Source organism: Chiloscyllium plagiosum, chromosome 17 (genome assembly GCF_004010195.1).
Source record: "Chiloscyllium plagiosum isolate BGI_BamShark_2017 chromosome 17, ASM401019v2, whole genome shotgun sequence".
Lineage (NCBI taxonomy): Eukaryota > Metazoa > Chordata > Chondrichthyes > Orectolobiformes > Hemiscylliidae > Chiloscyllium > Chiloscyllium plagiosum.
The window spans coordinates 3,876,042-3,899,941 of NC_057726.1; the positions used below are offsets into that span (position 1 = coordinate 3,876,042).

General features: G+C 45.7%; 1 protein-coding gene across 1 annotated transcript in view; it reads right to left on the minus strand.

The window, feature by feature from the left end:
• Positions 1-23,900, minus strand: part of LOC122558659 (cadherin-16-like) — a 38,616-nt gene that overhangs the window by 2,916 nt on the left and 11,800 nt on the right. The window contains exons 4-6 of the mRNA XM_043707457.1: positions 10,585-10,716; positions 3,981-4,131; positions 1,305-1,517 (exon numbers count right to left, since the gene is read on the minus strand). Coding sequence (XP_043563392.1) covers positions 1,305-1,517; positions 3,981-4,131; positions 10,585-10,716 — 496 coding nt within the window. The remainder of the gene's footprint in view (positions 1-1,304; positions 1,518-3,980; positions 4,132-10,584; positions 10,717-23,900) is intronic.

A 23,900-nucleotide genomic window follows, 5' to 3' on the forward strand; every position in this document is an offset into this window, starting at 1 on the left:
GGCCACCCCACCCCCTCTGCCCGTCAGTCTGTCCTTACGATAGCACGTGTAGCCTTGAATATTCATTTCCCAGGCCCTGTCCACTTGAAGCCACGTCTCAGTTATCCCCACAATATCGTATCTGCCAATTTCCAAAAGAGCCTCAAGCTCATCCATCTTATTTCTAATGCTTCGTGCATTCATGTATAGTATTTTTAATTTGTTACTGCCCTCACCCTTCCCATCAACCCTTATTTCACTCAACCTTACAGCATGATCCCTTTCTGAGTTTTCTGCCTCATTGATACCGTTGTCTTTCTTGACTTCCCTTGTTCTAACTTTCCCTTCAATTTCCTTCTTAAACATCCAGTTTGTCCCCTCCCCCCCCCGCTATTTAGTTTAAACGTAGCTGTGTTGCAGTAGCAAACCTGCCTACCAGAATGCTGGTCCCTAACCTATTAAGGTGCAAACCTTCTCTCTTGTATAACTTACACTTACCACAAAACATACCCCAGTGATCCAAGAATTTAAATCCTTGCTTCCTGCACCAGTTCCCCAGCCACACGTTCAAGAGGTAACTTTACTCTGTATCTAACCCTGTGCTATCTCTGTCCTGGGAGTGTTAGATGGGGACAGTGTAGAGAGAGCTTAATTCTGTATCTAACCCCATGCTATCCCTGTCCTGGGAGTGTTTGATGGGGATAGTGTAGAGAGAGCTTTACTCTGTATCTAACCCTGTGCTATCCCTGTCCTAGGAGTGTTTGATGGGGACAGTGTAGAGGGAGCTTTACTCTGTATCTAACCCTGTGCTATCCCTGTCCTGGGAGTGTTTGATGAGGATAGTGTAGAGAGAGTTTTACTCTGTATCTAACCCTGTGCTGTCCCTGACCTGGGAGGGTCATTCTATGATTTTCTGTTCAATGGGACATTTCTTACTGATTTATTGTCAAGGGGATGAAGGAAAAATGTCTTCAGGTGAGGTATTTATGTTAAATGTATTTAAGGAAAAGCCTGCACAGCATTGGAAAGGTCTCACATCCTGGAGATGCCGCAGAGGAGATTATTCCAATTGATCACAGTATGTGAAGGAGCTGGAGAAGTTGTTGTTGGGGGAGGGGGGGTCAATAACTGTCGAAGGCTGTGAAGCTTTTGATGAAGTGGGGAAGGAGACGGAAAGGATTGTTCCCTGATTGCGGTTGGAGGAGTGTCCATGTGGGGCATAATGCCCAGCAAAGACCAGATAAGCTGAATGGCCTGTCTATGCTGCCCACTCAATGCCACTGTCTGAAACATTTCAGTTCCAATCACTGCCTGTGCTTCCTCACCAGCATGGTCAGCCACCAGCACCTCCAGTTGGTATTTCATTGATGTGTAGCCGGTCATGTCCCTGGCCAGTGTCAAGGTCCCGTTGGCACTGATGGTAAACAGCAGCCTGCCATCATTCCAAGGTTCCTGGCTGTGGAGTCGGAAGGAAAGGTGGGCGTTTTCAGTCCTGGGATCATCCTGATCAGTCGCTGTCAAGGTGACCAGATGTGAACCTGGAAAAGGAGTCAGCAATCTGCAGCATCACTCAATAAGATGGGATAGAAGCTGGCCATTCAGCCCATCATCTCTGTATTCTCTCTTTAAAGGAGCTCTACAATCAGCTCTTTCTATTTCATGCTGCATGTTTTAGCTCTCCAACTATTTATCCATTGTTTCTCATTCTTACAGGTATGGTGTTCCACATCCTAACATAGACCCTCTGACCAACAGAATCAAGTTATCCCTATTAGTCCTGTCAAATCCCTTCACAATATTCATCCGCAATGAAATCTCCTCCCCCTCCCCCCAAACAACACCTCCATCCCACCACACCCCCAACTCCCCCAGTCAGCTGGGGAGGTGAACAATCCCAACTCTGTAAGCGAACACTGTCCTGGTTCTGACAGGGTTAATGAAGCTCCACCTAATCAGGTGATGTTCTGGTTTGACGGGGAAGTTGCTGTTTGAGATCTCATGGAGTGGTGACCACAGATCCTCTGATAGCATCAGTAACAAAGTCTAATCAACTGTTAGAGCTTGAACTTTATCAGTATCTTATAATAAACTCGATCTGAGCTACAGGGAGAGGCTGAACAGGCTGGGGCTGTTTTCCCTGGAGTGTTGGAGGCTGAGGGGTGACCTTATAGAGGTTTATAAAATCATGAAGGGCATGGATAGAATAAAAAGACAAGGGCTTTTCCCTGGGGTCGGGAAGTCCAGAACTAGAGGGCATCAGGGAGTCCAGAACCAGGGGGTCACAGTCTAACAATTCGGGCTTGGCCATTTCAGACTGAGATGAGGAGAAATGGCTTCACCCAGTGAGTGGGTTGAGGTGGTTGAGGTCAAAACATTGAATATTTTCAAGAATGCGTTAGGTAAAGTTCTTAGGGATACAGTATTCCCAATGAAAGGACTCAGGAGAAAGCAGTCACAGGGTGTGGATGATCAGCCATGATCATATTGAATGGCAGAGCAGGCTCAAAGGGCCGAGTGGCCTTCTCCTGCTCCTGTTTTCTAGGTTTCCATGTTTCTAAAAGACAAGGAGAGGAAATGCTGAGCCAACAACACTCTCAACCTCAATCACCTGCAGTCCCCTCGCTTGGTCAGCCTGAGCAGGTACAGCCATTCCCACTGGAACCCTGGGAAACCACCCAGAGAGTGGCCATGGTCATCTTCTCCCTGAGGGATGGACAGGAAGAGATTCTGGTTCCAAACAGAAATGGAAGGTTAACAGTCTGTGTGATGTTACATTCCCAACTCTCCCCCTCACTGTCCTGATACCAGGCTAAGCTCAGCTGGGTTTACACTGTGAGGATTAGTCAGTGGACTATAGCAATCTAGTCCAGTGCTGTCTCACCCAATGTCCAAGCACATAGGGGAGGCATCACTGAGGTGATACACGAATCTAAGTCTTTCCTATTTTTCTACATAAAAGTAAAACACTGTAAATGCTATAGATCTGATTATAAAAGCAGAAAGTGCTGGAGAAATGCAGCAGGTTTGGCAGCATCTTTATTTATTCACTCATTTGACATGGGCATCGCTGCCTGGGCCCAGCATTTATTGCCCGTCCCTAGTTGCCCTTGAGAAGGTGGGGGTGAGCTGCCTTCTTGAACCGCTGCAGTCCATGTGCTGTAGGTAGATCCACAATGCCCTTGGGGAGGGAATTCCAGGATTCTGGCCCAGTGACACTGAAGGAATGGTGATATATTTCCACATCAGGATGATGATTGGCTTGGAGGGGAACTTGCAGGGGGTGGTGTTCCCATGTATCTGCTGCCCTTGTCCTTCGAGATGGAAGTGGTCCTGAGTTTACAAGGTGCTGTCTGAGAATGTTTGGTGAATTTGTGCCGAGTATCTTGCAGATGGTACACACTGTTGCTACTGAGAGTCGGTGGAGGGAGTGGATGCCTGTGGATGTGGTGCCAATCAAGGGGGGCTGCTTTGTCCGAGATGGGGGTCAAGCTTCTGGAGTGTTTGTTGTAGCTGCCCCCATCCGGGTAAGTGGGGAGTATTCCATCACACCCCTGACTTGTGCCTTGTAGATGGTGGACAGGATTTGGGGAGTCAGGAGGGGAGTTATTTGCTGCAGTGTTCCCAGCCTCTGACCTGCTCTTGTAGCCACTGTGTTTATGTGGTGAGTCCGGTTGAGTTTCTGGTCAATGATAACCCCCAGGATGTTGACAGTGGGGTTTCGGTGATGGTAATACTGTTGAATGTCAAGGGGCAGTGGTTAATTGTCTCTTGTTGGTGATGGTCATTGTTTGGCATGTGTGTGGTGTGAATGTTACTTTTCTGTTGAGAGAGAAACAAAGTTAATGTTTCAACTCTGATATGTCTCTTCTTCATCTGAAAGGTTAACTCTGTTTCTCTCTCTCCACAGATGCTACCAGACCTGCTGAGTTTCTCCAGCTTTCGCTGTTTTCATTTCTTTCCCCTGCTCTCTGTTGTGATAACTGTGATGTTAGGTTGATCACCTTGAACCTGTTGCTCACGGACTGTTGCCTGGTAACTCTCAGGGATGCACACGGGCGCGTTGTCGTTGTCGTCCGTCACCGATACTCTCAACTCCAGTGGCTCATCAAGAAGCTCTCCATCAGAGCTCTCTACAGATATCAGCAGTGCATACTAAAGGAGAGGGTCAAAACTTTCAACATCAGCTAGATTACACTCTGCATACAATCACCATTACAAACCTCCCCAGGGAAATAATCCAGATGCTTAATAACCACATTCCCTTCATTTCTCCACCAGCAATAACTCGGGTTCAATCCCCTCACCCAGATACTCTGCTCCAGAGGATATTGGCAGCTGGTCAACTATGGAAGGCATCACAGTGCAATTGCTCCCATCCTCAGGGTAGCTCTAATCACATGCACCTCCTTCAGGAGATGGCTGGGACAGCTGCAAGACACTGGATAGCACCATAAGAGGCCATTCGGTCGACTGGGCCTATGATGGCTCTTTGAAAGTGCAATCATTCCAAGTTCAAAATTCCCTCTTTTTGACCATAACTCCCTTGTTTCTGCATCTCCTTCCAACTCAATTTAAAAATTCTTTATAGAATCAAGTCCCATCAGCTTTCCAGAATGAATATTCCAAATCCTAACATCTCTCAGAGTGAAGATCTTTCTCCTCAGCTCCCCTCAGGATCTGTTGGCAATGCTGTTAAGTCCTTGGCTCTGGTTACTGATCCACTCATAGCCTCATAGATTCATACAGTGCAGAACAGGCCCTTCGGCCCATCGAGTCTGCACTGACATAACTACCACTAAAAGTGCGCTGACCCCAATTTCTTGCACTTGTCCCATACCCTTGAATGTTATGATATTTGAAATACTCATCAAATTTTTTTTAAAGGTTCTAAGGTTTCCAGCCTCCCCTACTTTTCCAAACAGTGCATTCCAGATGCCCACCATCTGCTGAGTGAAAATTTTCCCAAATCCTCTCTGAAACTTCTGCCCCTTACCCTAAAACTATATCCAGTTGTAACTGACCCCTCGACCAAGGGGAACAGCTGCTCACTCTTTACCCTGTCCATGCCCCTCATAACCTTCTACATCTCAGTTATGTCCCCCTCCATGGTCTTCTCTGCTCTAAAGAAAACAATCCAAGCCTATCTAGTCTCTCCTTCTAGCTCCATCCCAGACAACATCCTGGTGAAACCTCCTCTGTATCCCCTCGAGCGCTATCACTTGCACAAGATAATTGGCTTTCCTCAGTCTATCTGTCCACACCTTGGGAATCTCTACTTCCTCCCAACCTTCTTGGTTCCAAGGGAAAGGCCTCTAACTATCCAACATCTTCTCAGAGCAGAACTCCCAACTCACTCATCCGTCATTTGAAGACCTTTCCATCATGATTGAAGAGGTACCACCCTTTGATTGTCTACAGTACTCCAGGACAGAGACCAGGAGCAGGGCTTAAGCTCTTTGTGCTTTAGAACAATGAAGGGTGTTTTTTTTTCTTTCTTCATTCATAGGTGAGGGCGTCACTGGCTTGGCAGCATTGACGGCCCATCCCTTATTGCCCAGAGGGAAGTTAAGAGTCAACCACATCACTGTGGGTCTGGAGTCACACATAGGCCAGACCGGGTAAGGAAGGCAGTTTCCTTCCCTAAAGGATGTTAGGGAACAAGATGGACGATTTTTCTTGACAATTGATTGTTGATCATCGATAGGCTGTTAATTTTCATTTAATTCACGTTCCACCATCTGCCATGGCGGGGTTTGAACCCAGGTCCCCAGATTAATAGTCTAGTAATAATACCATTAGGCCATTGCTTCCCTTTCTTACTGAAACATTTGAGGTTGTCAGGGGACAGGGTCAAGTGGAGGACTTCCCTCTCGTTGGGGGGAGACTAAAGCTGAGGATCAAAACCAGGGGAGTAAAGGTGAGTTCCTGATTCTAAGGCAGGGATGAGGGGAATTTTTGTTTCTTGTGGGAGTGTGGAATTTTCTTTCCCAGTAGTATTGAATGTTTCCTCTTTAAATTTATTCTGAGTGAGACAGATCTTTAACTAACAAGAGAGTTAGGCTTATGAGAGGTGGTGGGTGGGAATGGCGGGGGGAGTGTTGGCAAGGGGTGGGAGGGGGAGCAAGGCAGGATTGTGGAGCTGAGATTACAACCAGATCAACCATAACCTTATCAAGCTTCTCCCAGAGTTGGAATATTGAATACTAGGGGTGTGCATTTAAGATGAGAGGGAAAAGTTCAAAGGAGATGTAAGGGACAAGTTCCTCACTTGGAGAGTGGAAGCAGTGAAATCTACATCGAGTTTCTGCAGGGACCAGTGTTGTGATCCTTACTCCTTTTGAGATGCATTAATTACCTGCTCTGAGGTGGACAAAGCATCATTTAAAAGGTGACTGATGACACAAATTGTAAATGTGGCAGTGCATAGTAATGTGGAGAGAAACAGACTTCAGGGAGATAGATTCTGGATTAGTGGTGCTGGAAGAGCACAGCAGTTCAGGAAGCATCCAAGGAGCAGCGAAATCGACGTTTCGGGCAAAAGTCCTTCATCAGGGAGATAGAGACTGGTAGACAGAGAAATAGATGCATAGCTGCTGAAATTTAATGCAGAAATTTGTAAAAATGATTAGTTTCATAAGAACTTGAGAGAAGATGTCAAGGAATTGGAGAGGGAGTTGGGGAGATTTACTGGAATGTATCAGTGATGTGGAGATGCTGGAGGTGGTGAGATTGTTCACCCTCACACAGAATTTTACATCGAGTAGGAGTCGGCAGAGATACCTAAGAAATCAAACTAGGGAACAGATGATTAGATGTCAATTGAGGGGACAACTAGGTAATACTTGACTGGATGTAGATATTTTAATTAAAACATTTTTAAAATCCATGTTTGGAGAAGGTGGGACCTGGGCCCAAATTTCTTGGCCCGAGAGGCAGGAGTTCTATCACCATTCACTGGGAGCCCTGCCAACTTCATCAAGACACATGGGGAACGGGTTTAGAGTTTGGTGATGTGTACTTTGAATTAAAATGGAATCAAACTGAAAAACTCAATCTCGGGTGTTTGACAGAGACAGTCAAGGGGAGATGTAACTGTGATGTCCAGAATCCTAGGCCTGTTAGATTGAGTAGTTCAGGTTAAACTGCTTCCACAGGAACTGGGTCAGTGAGGACAGGACACAGATGTCAACGCTATTGCAATTTTCATTTCGACAGTAAGTTCTGGTGATCTGGAACACGCTGCCTGAGAAGGAGGTGTAAACAGATTCATTAGAGACAGGGTTGTGGGGAAAGAACTGGAGAGCAGGGCTATCAAAGGAATGAACGAGACTTGCGGTCGGTGTGTTGCCTCCCAGGTGCCAAGGTCCGTGAGATCTCGGATTGTATCTTTGGGATCTTGAAGGGAGAGGGTGACCAGCTTCAAGTTGTTGACCATGTAGGTACCAACGACATAGGTAGAAAGAGGGATAGGGATGTAAGGCAGGATTTCAGGGAGCTAGGGTGGAAGCTGAGGGCTAGAACAAACAGAGTTGTCATCTCTGGTTTGTTACCCGTGCCACGTGATACCGAGGCAAGGAATAGGGAGAGATATCAGCTGAACACGTGGCTGCAAGGATGGTGCTGGAGGGAGGGTTTCAGGTTCTTGGATAATTGGGGCTCATTCTGGGGAAGATGGGACTTGTACAAACAGGACGGTCTTCACTTGAACTGGAGGGGTACTAATATTTTGGGTGGGAAATTTGCTGGTGCTATTCGGGTGGGTTTAAACTAGCTCAGCAGGGGGATGGGAACCAGAGGTGTAGTTGCAGTGCACAGGAGGGTGAGAGTAGGAAGGACAGGGACAGGATTTCAGGGTCACAGACAGCAAAGTGGTTTGAAGTGTGTCTATTTCAACACCAGAAGTATCCAAAATAAGGTAGGTGAGCTTGCAGCATGGATAGGTACCTGGGACTTGGATGTTGTGGCCATTTCGGAGACATGGATAGAGCAGGGTGAGGAATGGATGTTGCAAATTCCAGGGTTTAGATCTTTCATTAAGGACAGGCAAGGTGGTAAAAGAGGGAGAGGTGTGGCTTTGTTAGTCAAAGATAGTATAATGGTGGCTGAGAGAATTTTTGATGAGGACTCGTCGACTGAAGTAGTGTGGGCTGAGGTTAGAGGAGAGGTCAGGAGAGAGAAAAAGTCATACTGCTTGGAGGTTTTTTAAAGGCCTCCGCAGAGTTCCAGGGAGGTGGAAGAGAGGCTTGGCAAAATTATTCTGAGTAGGAGTGAAATGAACAGGGTGGTGGTGTTCCTACAGTCTGCCCGTAAGTTTCCAAGGCCTGTGATGCTTACACTGGGTCCCTGTTCACATTCACCATGGGGATGACGCAAGAGTTATTGATGGGACAAGGGCAATTATAATGCAATTAAGCAAGAATTAGGATGCAGAGTATGGGTTATCAAAAAGCAGGGGATGGAGACAATGGAAATGTGGGGCTGGTTTAAGGAACAGATATTGTGTGTCCTTGATAGGTATGTCCCTGTCAGGCAGGGAGGAAGTGATAAGGTAAGGGAACCGTGGTTTACTACAGAAATTGAATTTCTTGTTAAGAAGAAGAGGGAGGCTTATGTGACGGTGAGACGAGATGGTACAGATGAGGTGATGGAGAGTTACAGATCAGCGAGGAAGGATTTAAAGAGAGAGTTAAGAAGCGCAACAGGAGGACACAAGCAGTCTTTAGCAAATAGAATAAAGGAGAACCCTAAAGCTTTCTATAGGTATGTGAGGAATAAAAGGATGACTAGGGTAGGACTAGAGCCAGTCAAAGACAGAAGTGGGAAGTTGAGTGTGGACCCTGTGGAGATCGGAGAGGTGCTAAATGAACATTTCTCATCGGTTTTCACTCAGGAAAAGGAGAATATTATAGAGGAGAAGAATGAGGTACGAGATATTAGACCGGAAAGGATTGAGGTTAGTTACGAACAGGTGTTATCAAATCTAGAAGGAGTGAAAGTAGACAAGTCCCCTGGGCTGGATGGGATTTATCCGAGGATTCTCTGGGAAGCTAGGGAGGAGATAGCAGAGTCTTTGGCTTTGATATTTGAGTTGTCATTGTCTACAGGTTTAGTACCTGAGGACTGGAGCAAATGTTGTGCCCTTGCTCAAGAAGGGCAGTAGAGATGACCCAGGTAATTATGGACCAGTGAGCCTTACTTCTGTTGTAGGAAAGGTTTTGGACAGAATTATAAAAGATAAGATTTATAATCATCTAGCAAGCAACAATTTGATTGCAGATAGTCAACATGGTTTCATCAAGGGCAGGTCATGTCTCACAAACCTCATTGAGTTTTTTGAGAAGGTGACCAAGCATGTGGATATGGGTAGGGCAGTTGACATGGTGTACATGGACTTCAGTAAAGCCTTTGATAAAGTTCCACATGGTAGGCTGATGGAGAAAATGCAGAGGCATGGAATTGAGGGTGATTTAGCAGTTTGGATTAGAAACTGGCTTTCTGAAAGAAGGCAGCGAATGGTGGTTGATGGAAAATATTCAGCCTAGAGTCCAGTCACTAGTGGTGTGCCACAAGGATCTGTTTTGGGACCATTGCTGTTTTCATTTTTATAAATGACTTAGACGCAGGCATAGGTGGATGGATTAATAAATTTGCAGATGACACTAAAGTCGGTGGAGTAGTGGACAGTTTGGAAGAATGTTACAGGTTGCAGGGGAACTTGGAAAAACTGCAGAACTGGGCTGAGAGGTGGCAAATGGAGTTCAATGCAGCTAAATGTGAGGTGATGCACTTTGGGAAGAATAACAGGAAGGCAGAGTACTGAGTCAGTGGAAAGAGTCTTAGTCGTGTGGATGTGCAGAGGGATCTTGGAGTCCATGTGCATAGATCCCTGAAAGTTGCCACCCAGGTGGATAGTGCTGTTAAGAAGGCACACGGTGTGTTAGGTTTTATTGGTAGAGGGATTGAGCTCCAAAGCCGCAATATCATGCTGCAACTATACAAAATGCTGGTGCGGCCACATTTGGAATATTGTGTACAGTTCAGGTCCCCATATTTCGGGAAGGATGTGGAAGCATTGGAAAAGGTGCAGAGGAGATTTACCAGGATGTTGTCTGATCTGGAGGGAAGGTCTTATGAGGAAAGGCTGAGAGACTTGGGTCTGTTCCCACTGGAGAGAAGAAGGCTAAGAGGGGATTTGATAGAGACATACAAGATGATCAGAGGATTAGATAGGGTAGACAGTAAAAGACTTTTTCCTAGGATGCTGACGTCAGCGTGTATGAGGGGGCATAACTACAAATTGAGGGGTGATAGATTTAAGACAGATGTCAGAGGCAGGTTCTTTACGCAGAGAGTGGTAAGGGCGTGGAATGCTCTACCTGCTAATGTAGTTAACTCAGCCACATTAGGGAGATTTAAACAATCCTTACATAAGCACATGGATGATTTTGGGATAGTGTAGGGGGAGGAGCTGGGAATAGTTCACAGGTCGGCGCAACATCGAGGGCCGAAGGGCCTGTTCTGCGCTGTATTGTTCTATGTTCTATAGGTACAATGGATCAAATGGCCTTGTTCTGTGCTCTAGGATTCGATGATTCTATAGTTTACCTCTGCTCCTTGTTCCCGGTCCAGCGGTTCAGTTAAATAGATCTGGCCTTCTTGGTCGATGATGAAAGGGCCTTCAGGAGAAGGTGGTTTGGCCTCCAGGCTGTAGTTCACTCGATCATTATTCCATTGAACCTAAAAGCACCAGAGTTTAAAACGAGAGCAGGAATCAGCCAGCCATTGAGAACTTTCAGCCAAAACAAAAACCTGTACAGTGCAGCCTTTCATCTTTCACTCATGAAGTGGTCGCCTAGTTACTCTCAGGAGAACTCACAGGCGCGTTGTGACATGGACACTCACATTCTCAGCTTCCAGTCAGAGGGTGAGCCACTCTGTAAAACTGGACACAAAATCATCCCCTTCACTCCCTTACCAACAGACCGCTGCACTGTCAGTGACGCTCTCCTTTAGACAATAAACTCAAACCTGTCTCGTTCTGCCCCACAGAGTTCGATCCTACAGGTCTATACCAGGAATTCATTCATTTTCCCAAACTTGTCCATTGTATTTTTTTTCTGTTTCACTTCAGATCTTTAAGAAGACCTGAACTGAGTTCTTACTTTGTAAAGTTTAAAAGCAGGAGTGATTCTTCTTTAGATCAATTTAATCAATAATGTGATCAGTAACCATTTTTTCTAGCCATGGATTTTGACCCTGTTCCAATGATATCATAATCCAGCTGTTGTTTTAATGGGATAATGTTTTCACTCTCAATTTCACCCCCTTTCTGTTTAAAAAGAGAACGTGCCCTTCATGAATTGACTTCAATAACCCTTGGGCTCCGGCCAGGATAATGAAGAGGAGATGGTCAGTGAAATGGAGTTAGAGAGATGGACAGTTTCCATTTGAGAGACACCACTGTGGACAGGTCAACAACTGAAGTTTTATGCAGATTTTGATAAGTCTGAGCGATAAGACTCATGCTTGGTTCAGACCTTTTGTATTGAGAATCTCTGATGGGAGAATCGAGAGGCTGGGGTATAGCATAGAGTTTTGGCTTCATTGACAGACCACTCTGAGAATTCACCGCTGCAGTCCCCACAGAAGGAGCAGGACCCACTGACGGCTCTGGGGGGGCAGGGGTGACTGCCCAAAGGCTGAGCCCCCTTCCCAAGTGTGGAGCTAGTCAGAGACTTGGTCATGTATGCATCAAAGGTTGTTTTATTAACTTGATTAATTTGGGATTACTTTAACATGTTGGATTGTGGGCAATCCAGTTTGGTCAAGTTTGGGCTAGTATTTATTGTTGTGATAAAGTTACATTTCCTCCCTCCTCATGATACAATATATTACACAAAAAGTGCTTTATTTCCTTTCACTGAAGGTCCCTTCCCTTTCTCCTCTCACTTTTTATATTTTACATATTCATACTACCATTAGATTATTACCTAATAATAATTAGTATTTATAATGTTTGATGTTTGTGTGTTTTTATTGTCATTAAGATTATATTCGACACACTTGATCATTGAACATGTTTCTGAGTAGTCTCACTCATCTCTGATCTGCCCAGGATGCAGCTCTGAGCCTGGCTGAGACTCTGCAGTGACTCTCACTCACTGTACTCCCCGTGGTGGGGTAGGGGGTCTCCCCAGTCACCTCCAATATTTATCTTTCAGCCACTATCACTGGAAACAGATGATCTGTCCATGGACACAGAGCTGCCTGTGAGATCTTACTGCACACATGCATGTTGTCACACTCCCCCTTTTGCAATGTTAACTACATGAGGAAAATATATCATTGACTGTGGAGCGCAATGAGACCTTGTTGTGAAAGGTGCTATATAAATGCTTGATCCTTCTTCAATCCCAGACTGATCAGTAACACAATGTTTCCAACTCATCCGTGAAGATAATGGTGAACTCTCTCACTCTCCTTGATGGTGACAGTGGGAGGTGGGCTGGATTGGCACACTAGAAAAAAGGGAGGACCACAGATGCTGGAGACCAGAGTTAAAGAGTGTGGTGCTGGAAAAGCACAGCAGGTCAGGCAGCACCCGAGGAGCAAGAGAATTGGTGTTTCGGGCAAAAGTCCATCGGATGCTGCCTGACCTGCTGTGTTTTTCCAGCAGCACACTCTCGACTGGATAAGCTCACTGTCATTAGCCCCAAACCCAGTCCGTATTGCACTCACGCTTCCCTCTCTCTGCTGACTCGATGGCATTACAGCAAAATAAAGCTGGACATTTGCTGGGGGAGGTGAGACTGGCCCAGTCTGACAATCCCAGAGAGATATTCGACCAGAACTATCCCTTCACACGTTTAAATTAGATTACTTACAGTGTGGAAACAGGCCCATCAGCCCAACAAGTCCACACTGACCCGCCGAAGCGCAACCCACCCACTCCCATTCCCCCCTTCACCTAACACTACAGGCACTACATTTTTGGACTGTGGGAGGAAAATGGAGCACCCACAGGAAACCCACGCAGAAACTAGGAGAATGTGCAAACTCCACACAGTCAGTCGCCTGATGTGGGAATTGAACCCGGGTCTCTGACGCTGTGAGGCAGCAGTGTTAACCACTGTGCCACCATGCTGCCTATTATAGGTAGCTATTTTCATGGAACCAGCCTTAGTTCAAACATGGACTAAGGAGTAGAATCCCAGAAGGGAGGTGAGAGTGACAGCTATTGACATCAAGGCTGCATTCGACCGAGTGTGATGTCAACGAGCCCTGGCAAAACTGGAATGAGTGGGTATCAGGCGGCAAACTCTCGACTGATGGAGTCATAATGGCACATAGGAAGATGGTCGACGTTGTTGGACGTCAGTCATCTCAGCTCCAGGATATCTCTGCAGGAATTCCTCAGGGTATTGTCTTAGGTCCAACCATCTTCAGCTGCTTCATCAATGACCTTCCCTCCATCAGAAGGTCAGGAGTGGGGATGTTCACTGATGATTGCACAATGTTCAGTACCATTCCCAACTCCTCAGATACTGAAGCAGTCTGTGTCCAAATGCAACAAGATCTGGACAATATCCAGGCTTGGGCTGACAAGTGGCAAATAATATTCACGCTGCACAAATGCCAGTCTATGACCATCACCAATAAGAGAGACTCTGACCATTGTCCCTTGACATTCAATGGTATTATCATCACTAAAAGGCCCACTTTCAACATCCTGAAACCAGCAACTTAACTGAACTGGTCATATAAATACAGTGGCTAAAAGAGGAGGTCTGAGGCTAGGAATCCTGCAGTGAGTAACTCACTTCCCCAAAGCCTGTCCACCATCTACAAGGCACAAGTCAGGAGTGGGATGGAATACTCCCCACTTGCTGGGATGGATGTAGCTCCAACAACACTCAAGAAGCTCAACACCATCCAGGACAAAGCAGACCATTTGATTGGCATCACATCCACTCCCTCCAGTATTGATGCTCAGCAGCAGCAGTGTGTACCATCTACAAGATGTACTGCAGAAATTCACTAAGGCTCCTTAGACAGCACCTTTTAAACCCATGACCACTTCCATCTGAAAAGACAAGGGCAGCAGATACTTGGGAACACTACCCCCTGCATGTTCCCCTCCAAGTCACTCCCCAGCCTACTTAGAAATATATCACTGTTCCTTCACTGTCACTGGGTCAGAATCCTGGAATTCCCTCCCTCAGGGTATTGTGGGTCTACCCACAGCACATGGACTCACCCCCACCTTCTCAAGGGGCAATTAGGGATAGGCAATAAATGCTGGGCCCAGACAGTGATGCTCACATCCTGTGAATGAATAAAATATATGCCTCTGAATCCAGCCGCCAGTGTTTCAGTTTGTGTCTATCCATAGGGAGCACAAAAATACAAAATGAATATATAATTAACAAGGCACAGAAAGAGATTTCTGATGAAGAGCTTATGCTCGAAACATCGACTCTCCTGCTCCTTGGACGTTGCCTAGCCGGCTGTGCTTTTCCAGCACCACACTTTTTGACATAGAAAGAGAGAGGCAAGAAATATAAAATATGAACCAAAACAAAGCTTATATTTCAATCTTTCACAAACTCAGAATAGTGAGGATTGCTTCATGTCAAGGTACTGTTAAAATGAAATGAATGGTGTACAATTGGAAACGCAACAGCCAATTTACATACAGCAAGATCCCACAAATAGTGATGTGATATGATAATGACCAGGTACACAAGCTGGCTTATTCCTTCAGGATGTTGGTTGAGGGACTAGTATTAATGTGGGATATCAGCAAGATTTTTCTGGGGTAGCTCCATGGGATCATTTAGTTTTGGGAGGGCAGGCAGGTTTCAGTTTCACATCACATCGGAAGGACCATAGACCTGACAGTGTAAAACCCTGCGAGTATCAGACCAGATAGTGTTCAACACGCACACTTTCTCTGTCTCTCTCACACTCTCACACACACAGTCTCTCTCTCTCTTTCACACACACACACCCCTACACACACACACACACACACACACCCCTACACACACACACACACACACCTACACACACACACACCCCTACACACACACACACACCTACACGCACCCCTACACGCACATCTCTACACACACTCTCTCTTTCTCTCTATCTCTCTCTCACACACACACACATATATATATATGAGTTCGGAGCAGACAAAAGGCCACTCAGCCCCTCGAACCTGTGCCACAATTGAATAAGGTCATGGCTTATCTGTACTGCACACACCCACCCACCCCCTGCTAACCTTTCACTGTCTTCCTCAGCAAGAATCTCCTTACCTCTGCTTTGAAAATATGCAAAGACTCTGCTTCTACTGCATTTCCAGAATGAGAGTTTAGTGAAAAGCTTTCTCCTCATTTCTGTTTAACTGGGCACCCCTGATTTTAAACAGTGACCCCTAGTTCTAGGAGAAACATCCTTTATGTATCCACCCTGTAAAGACCTCCCAGCATCTTTTAACTTTTAATCAAGTCACATCTTATTCTTTGAAAAGCCAGAGGAAACGATCCAAATCTGTCCATCCCGCATCACTTTCCTTGATAATGAGTTTATTTACAGAATACATTGTCCATTTCCTACCTGCTGGCTACCTTACCCCAGCAATCTCTCTTTAAATACTCAATATTTAGGGTACTCAATTAAAAAATACTCCTCTCCTGTGTCCTCACCATTAGCAATATGGCCACCTCTTCAGCTCATACCAAACTTTTCAACTGGTCAATCAGCTTCCCAAACCTTCAATCAATCCCGATCTGTTCGGTCAGAAGCTGAATTCATATTTCAAGTCCAACAGATTTCTGAAGAAGAATCATATCAGACTAAACGTTAACTCTGGTTCTCTCTTCACAGCTGCTGACAGCACTTCACAGCACTTTCCATTTTTATTTCAGATTTCCAACATCTGCAGTATTTTGCTTTTATCTCCCTGTTTTGCTTTGCAACTGAGCAGGCCTGAGAGCCAACTTGACAGTAACCTCCTAGGGCTGGCTAACAGAGAGAGAGCGGAGAGACAGACGGAAACAGAGAGAGAAATTAGAAACCAACATGACAGTGTAAAGCAGAGGGGATCAGTGAGAGCAGGAAGAGAGAAACACTGAGCTATAGAGCCATAGAAATACACAGCATGGAAACAGATCCTTCAGTCCAACTTGTCCATGTCAAGCTAATCTAGTCCCATTTGCCAGCACTTGGCCCATATCCCTCTAAACCCTTCCTACTCATAAACCCATCCAGATGTCTTTTAAATGTTGTAATTGTACCAGCCTCCACCACTTCCTCTGGCTGCTCATTCCAAACATGTACCATCCTCTGCGAGAAAAAGTTGCCCCTCAGATCCCTTTTAAATTTTTCCCCTCTCACACTAAACCTATGCCCTCTAGTTCTGGACTCCCCCACCCCAAGGAAAAGACCTCATCTATTCATCCTATCCATGCCCCTCACGATTTTATAAACCTCTCTAAGGTCACCTCTCAGCCTTCAACGCTCCAGGGAAAACAGCCCCAGCCTGTTCAGCCTCTCCCTATAGCTCAAATCCTCCAAGCCTGGCAACATCCTTGTAAATCTTTTCTGAACCTTTTCAAGTTTCATAATAACCTTCCAATAGCAGGGAGACCAGAATTGTATGCAGTATTTCAAAAGTGGCCGAACCAATGTCCTGTACAGCCGCAATGTCCTGGCTGGCACGATGGCTCAGTGGTTAGCACTGCTGCCTCACAGTGCCAGGAACCTCCATTCAATTCCAGCCTTGGGTAACTGCCTGTGTGGAGTTTGCACATTCTCCATGTATCTGTGTGGGCTTCCTCTGGGTGCTCTAGTTTTGTTCCACAGTCCAAAGATGTGCAGGTTAGGTAAATTGGCCGTGGCAAATTTACCATAGTGTTCAGGGATGTGTAGATTAGGTGCATTAGTAGGGGTAAATGGTCTGGGTGATTTGCTCTTCAGAGCGTTGGTGTGGACTTGTTGGACCGAAGGGCCTGTTTCCACACTGTAGGGATTCTATTAAAACATGATCTCCCAACCCCTATGCTCAATACTCTGACCAATAAAGGAAAGCATACCAAACGCCTTCTTCACTATCCTATCTACCTGTGACTCCACTATCAAGGAGCTATGAACCTGCACTCCAAGGTCTCTTTGTTCAGCAACACTCCCTAGGACCTTACCATTAAGAGTATAAGTACTGATTTGCTTTTCCAAAATGCAGCACCTCGCATTTATCTGAATTAAACTCCATCTACCACTCCTGTTGTCATCTGAGGTAACCTTCTTTGCTATCCACTACACCTCCAATTTTGGTGTCATCAGCAAACTTACTAACTGTACCTCTTAAGCTCACATCCAAATCATTTATGTTAATGACGAAAAGTGGTGGACCCAGCACCGATCCTTGTGGCACTCCACTGGTCACAGGCCTCCAGTCTGAAAAACAACCCTCCACCACCATCCTCTGTCTTCTACCTTTTGAGCCAGTTCCGTATCAAAATGGCTAGTTCTCCCCGTGAGATCTGACCTTGCTAATCAGTCTCCCATGGGGAACCTTGTCGAAGCCTTACTAAAGTGGTAGATCACATCTACCGCTCTGCCCTCATCAATCCTCTTTGTTACTTCTTCAAAAACTCAATCAAGTTTGTGAGACATGATTTCCCTTGCACAAAGCCAAGTTGACTGTCCCTAATCAGTCCTTGTCTTATCAAATACATACAAGTCCTGCCCCTCAAGACTCCCTCCAACAACTTGCCCATCACTGACGTCAGGCTCACTGGTCTATAGTTCCCTGGCTTGTCTTTACCACCCTTCTTAAATAGTGGCACCACGTTTGCCAACCTCCAGTCTTCCGGCACCTCACCTGTGACTGTTGATGTTACAACTAACTCAGCAAGGGACCCAGCAATCACTTCCCTAGCTTCCCATTGATTTGGTAAAGCAGGAAGGAGAAATGAGTCCAGGCTGTAGCCTTAGCTAAAGAGTCAGGCAGAATCCCCAAATGTTTATCAGACATCAATATCACAGTCTGTCAATGGAACCAGCGTTATCTTCAGTTCCACAATAACAAACCATCGAAAGGTGAAATCCCATCACTGCTTGATACTTCCCTCATCAAAGTACTGAATATTTATACCATCACTGTCTAAGAACAGAAACATTTTATTGAATTTGCTGTCCAGAATTAACTCAACGTCTCCCGTTCCCTCAGCATGCATCTATATTTAAACACAGTTCGATATCCCTGAGGGTTCAGTTTCAGTAAATGATGGCAGAGAAATGATGACGAGAAAGATAACATCTTCACTGCACTTCCACCAGTACATCCCCCGCCTCTCTCTCTCTTTCTCTCTCTCGCAGTCCCGATCTCTCTGCAGATCCTGTTTGGCTTTAATCAATTCCATCCTTTGGTTTGTAGATTTTTGTCAGTCAGGCTCCCTGGTTCCAGAACCAATGTTTCCAGATGCAAATCAGACACAGTCTCATTGATTGGGGGAACTTACTTGAGGGGCTGAATGGTCTCCTGCTGCTCCACCCCACCATATATAACATATGCTTCAATTTCCTTCCCTTGTATTTTTCCAAGTACTCACTTAACTTCACATCTCGGAAAAATCCCTCTCAGCCCTGAGTCTACATTCGAGCCTTGAAATAACTCCCCAAAGGCTGCTATCCCATCACCAACTCCCCCTTTATTTACACATAGAAAGTCCTTGACACTGATCCAGCTCCCTCGGAGACAGCTCTCAGAGTGAGGAGGATGTCTGACACTCCTGTTCTTATCTGTCAGCCAGGGCTCCCTGATTGGTCCAGTTAACAGCCCCAATCAGGGAACTCTATTCTATGTGCAAACCTGAAACGTTAACTCTGATTTCTCTCCGCAAATGCTGGCAGACCTGCTGAGCTTTTCCAGCAATTTCTGTTTTTGTTTCTGATTTCTAGTTTCCATAGTCCTTTCGGTTTTTATTTATTTTCTGTGAGATCCACCTGGCTGACCTCGCTACAATCACAACATCCCTCACAAGCAATGTCAGTATGAGAGGCTAGGCTGGCTCTTCAGTGCAGTACTGAAGGAGTGCCGCACTGTCGGAGGGTCAGTGCTGAGGGAGTGCCGCACTGTCAGAGGGTCAGTGCTGAGGGAGTGCCATAATGTCAGAGGGTCAGCGCTGAGGGAGTGCCGCACTGTCGGAGGGTCAGTGCTGAGGGAGTGCCGCACTGTCGGAGGGTCAGCGCTGAGGGAGTGCCGCACTGTCGGAGGATCCATGCTGAGGGAGTACCTCACTGTCAGAGGGTCAGTACTGAGGGAGTACCGCACTGTTGGAGAGTCGGTGTTGAGGGAGTGCCGTACTGTCAGAAGGTCAGTACTGAGGGAGCATTGCACTATCAGTACTTAAGTGAGATATTTAAAGTATTGCCATTCACTTTCCTGATTGAAAGCAATCCTGCGGTAACTATTCAAGGAAGTGGGTGGAATCCCCTCCAGGATTTGTGCAAATGTTTCACCTCAAACCACATCACCCAGACTCAAACAGCCTGATAATTATCACCATGTGTTTGTGGGAGCTTGCTGTGCACAAATTGGCTTCTGATTTCCTAAATTGGTTTATTTTTGAAAGTTGTTCACACAGTGTGGGTGGCACTGGTTGGACAAGCATTTATTGCCCCACCCTAGTTGCCCACGGGGCAGTTTAGTATTAACCAGAGAGTTCTGAAGAAATGTCACTGCACCCGAAATGTTAACTCTGCTTTCTCTCCATAGATGCTGCCAGAGCTGCTGAGTTTCTCCAGCAATTTCTGTCTTTACATTTCCAGCATCAACAGTTTTGTTTTTTGGGTTCAGAGTGAACCCCACATTGGTGTGAATCTGGAGTCACATATCGGCACAACCAGGGTAAGGTCGGCCAATTTCCTTCCCTGGAGGGGCAGGAATGGACCGTACAATCAAGGATAGCTTCACAGGAACCATTTTCTATTCGGATTTTTCAAAGAAATTAATTGAAATTGTACCAGTTGCTGAGCTGAGGTCTTAACTCCTGTCAACAATGCATCAGCCTGGGTTACCGGCCCACATCAGCACCACCACACTGCCAGCAAACCACCAACCCACCACCAGTAAACCACAACACCACCACTAGTAAACTACCAGTAAACCACAACCCACCACCAGTAAACCACCAGTAAACCACCCCCACTCACCCCAGTAAACCACCAGTAAACCACCAACACCAAACTAGTAAACAACAACCTACCAGCAGCAAACCATTACTTATCACCAGTAAACCACACCATATCATAAGTAATCCACCAGTAAAACACAACTACAGCACCAGTAAATCAACACACCACCAGTAAACCACCATAAACAACCAACTACAGCACCAGTAAACCACCAATTCACCACCAGTGAATTCCTGAAGAAGGGCCTGTGCCCGAAACGTCGAATCTCCTGTTCCCTGGATGCTGCCTGACCTGCTGTGCTGTTCCAGCAATAAAGTTTCAACCACCAGTAAACCACTGTAAACCACTATAGCACCAGTAAACTAGATGACGTTTTATCACAATCAATCGTGTTTACATGATCACCATTGGGCTACCTTTTTAATTGAAGATTTATTCTTTAAAATGTGAATCAAATTCCTGCATCTCCTGAAGGATCCCATGTTGCCAGAACCTTAGCCTGGGGATAATTGGATTACCAGCCCAGGGTCATTACCACTACAGCATGTCATCATCATAATCACTCTTTAAACTCTAACCAGAACTCAGATTATATTTCCACTGAAACATTTGTAACTCTGTTCAATTCCTCATTTTCATAATTATCTTGGGCAACCTCAGGTCTCCTTCATGTGCAGTAATCCTCACCTCATCATCCTACTGAAACAGATTTACAGTCCCTTAGGTTTAGGTGGTCATAGTGTGATCTAATTGGGATCTTTAATATGATCAGAGAGTTCACTTGGGTAGATAAAGAGAAGCCATTTCCTCTGGTGAATGGAGATGTTACTAAAAATGGACAGATCATAGATTCCCCACAGTATGGGGGCAGGCTATTCAGTCCATCAAGTCCACACCAAGCATTCAAAGGGTATCTCACTCAGACCCATTCCCCTCCCCTGTTACCCTGCATTTCCCATGTCCAATCCACCTAACCTGCACATCTTAGGAAACCGGAGCACCCAGAGGAAACCCACGTAGACACAGGGAGAATGTGCAAACTCCACACAGATAGTCACACAAAGGCTGGAATTGAAACCCGGGTCCCTGGCGCTGTGAGGCAGCAGTGCTAACCACTGAGGTACTATCCCGCGCACCTTCAAGAGTAAAGCCAGAGTTGATCAGGAACTGACGTCAGGAAGTAATGCTTCAGAGAAAGGGGAGTGGGAATTTGGAATTCCCTCTGTCCTGATATCCTGTTGAGGCTGGGTTAGTTGACCTTCCATAACCGAGATTCCAAAAAAGGCAAGAGTTTATTGAATAAAGGGGGAGTAAATGGAATAAAATATTTGTTCACTTGTCCTTACATCACTCTCCCTGCCTTGGTGTCAGGTTTTGTCCCTATCTGGCTTGTCTACTTTGTCATGTTAGGGACACAATTTGTAAAAAGATTTACTGCTGAATCTCATTTGAACAAAATCTATATGTTTGTTTTGGAAAGAAAGTAGGGTCATGTGACAGCACCTTCCAGAAGCTGAGGTTTGGAGAGTGTTGAGTCACTGGGCTTTGCTATTGCTGACCTGGATATTGGGAAGGGTCAGAGTGAAGGAGTTGATGTCCAAGTACTGAGGACCAGATGCGGCTGAAACCAAGGAAATATCTGTATCAGAGCCTGAACTGTCATCTTTGGCTAACAGGAAGCAGAGACCCTGACTGCTTACATTTTTATTAATGAGTTAGATGAAGGGATGGAAGGGAGGATTGCTACATTTACCAATGACACTAAGGTAGGTAGGAAAATAAGATGTGAAAAGAGCGTGCAGAAAGATATAGACAGGCTAGAGAAGTGGTCAAAGATGTGTCAAATGGACTACAATATGTGAAAATGTGAACCTGTCCATGGAAGCATATTTTTTAAATGATGTCTTTCTTCTTCCGGCAATATTGTACACAATACTCCTGATCTGGTCTCACCAGCGCCCTGCATAATTGAAGTATAGCCTCCCTAACCCTTGTATTCAGCTCCCCCTCATGGTAAATGATAACATTCTATGAGCATTCCTGATTACTTGCTGTTCCTGCATGCTAGCCCTTTGCAATTCATGCACAAGCACACCCAAATTCCAGTGCAACCCAGAGCTCTATAATCTCTCATCATTTAAAAAATATGCTTCCATTTATTCTTCCTGACAATGGGAGGAATGAATCCAGTTGGTGGAAGGGAGGGGGGAGGGGCTGGGAAGGGTGTCAGGGTTTGGGAAGGGAGATTATTTGAAATTGGAGAACTCAATGTTCAATCCTCCTGGCTGTAGGCTGCCCAGGCGGAAGATGAGGTGTTGCTCCTCCAATTTGTGGTTTGGTTCGTTGTGGCAATGGAGCAGGCCGAGGATGGTCATGTCAGAAAGGGAGTGGGGAGGGCCTCCCACCCAGTATCTTGCCAGTATCCATCCTGTTCACCCAATTCCTCCACATCCACCACATCTGCTCAAGAAATCATTTCACTCCCAAGCGTCTCTTTCGAGTTGTGGCAATGGAGCAGGCCGAGGATGGTCATGTCAGAAAGGGAGTGGGGAGGGCCTCCCACCCAGTATCTTGCCAGTATCCATCCTGTTCACCCAATTCCTCCACCTCCACCACATCTGCTCAAGGAATCATTTCACTCCCAAGCATCTCTTTCAAACAACGGTTTTTCCTCCCTCTGTCATGCAGACAGTCCTCCACTGCATCACCTCCATTCCCTGTTCTACTGCTGTGAACCCCCCCCCTACAAATGCAATAAAGATAGAGTCCCCCTTGTCCTTAGATACCACTCCATCAGAGTGGTATTTGCATCATTTGTAATCGATATTTGTATCATAGATAGCCAGAGGTGAGGTGCCATTAGACTGGAGGTTGGCTAATGTGATGCCACTATTGAAGAAAGATGGTAAAGAAAACACAGGGAACTATAGACCGGTGGGTAAGTTGTTGGAGGGAATCCTGAGGGATAGGATGTACATGTATTTGGAAAGGCAAGGACTGATTAGGGATAGTCAACATGGCTTTGTGCGTGGGAAATCATGTCTCACAAACCTGATTGAGCTTTTTGAAGAAGTAACAAAGAAGATTGATGAGGGCTGAGTGGTAGGTGTGATCTACATGGACTTCAGTAAGCCATTCAACAAGGTTCCCCATGGGAGACTGGTTAGCAAGGTCAGATCTCATGGAATACAAGGAGAACTAGCCATTTGGATATAGAACTGGCTCAAAGATAGAAGACAGAGAGTGGTGGTAGAGTGTTGTTTTTCAAACTGGAGGCCTGTGACCATTGGAGTACCGCAAGGATCAGTGCTGGGTCCCCTACTTTTCATCATTTACATAAATGATTTGGGTGTGAACATAGGAGGTATAGTTAGTAAGTTTGCAGATGACACCAAAACTGGAGGTGTAATGGACAGCGAAGAAGGTTACCTCAACAGGATCTTGATCAAATGGGCTAATGGGCTGAGGAGTGGCAGATGGAATTTAGTTTAGATAAATGCAGCGAGTTGCTGCATTTTGGAAATACAAATGAGAGCAGGACTTAATGGTAAGGTCCGAGGGAGTGTTGTTGAACAAAGAGACCTTGGAGTGCAGGTTCAAAGCTCCTTGAAAGCACAGTCACAGGTAGACAGGAGAGTCGCAGGTAGAAAAAGGCGTTGGGTATGCTTTCCTTTATTGGTCAGAGTATTGAGTACAGGAGTTGGGAGGTCATGTTG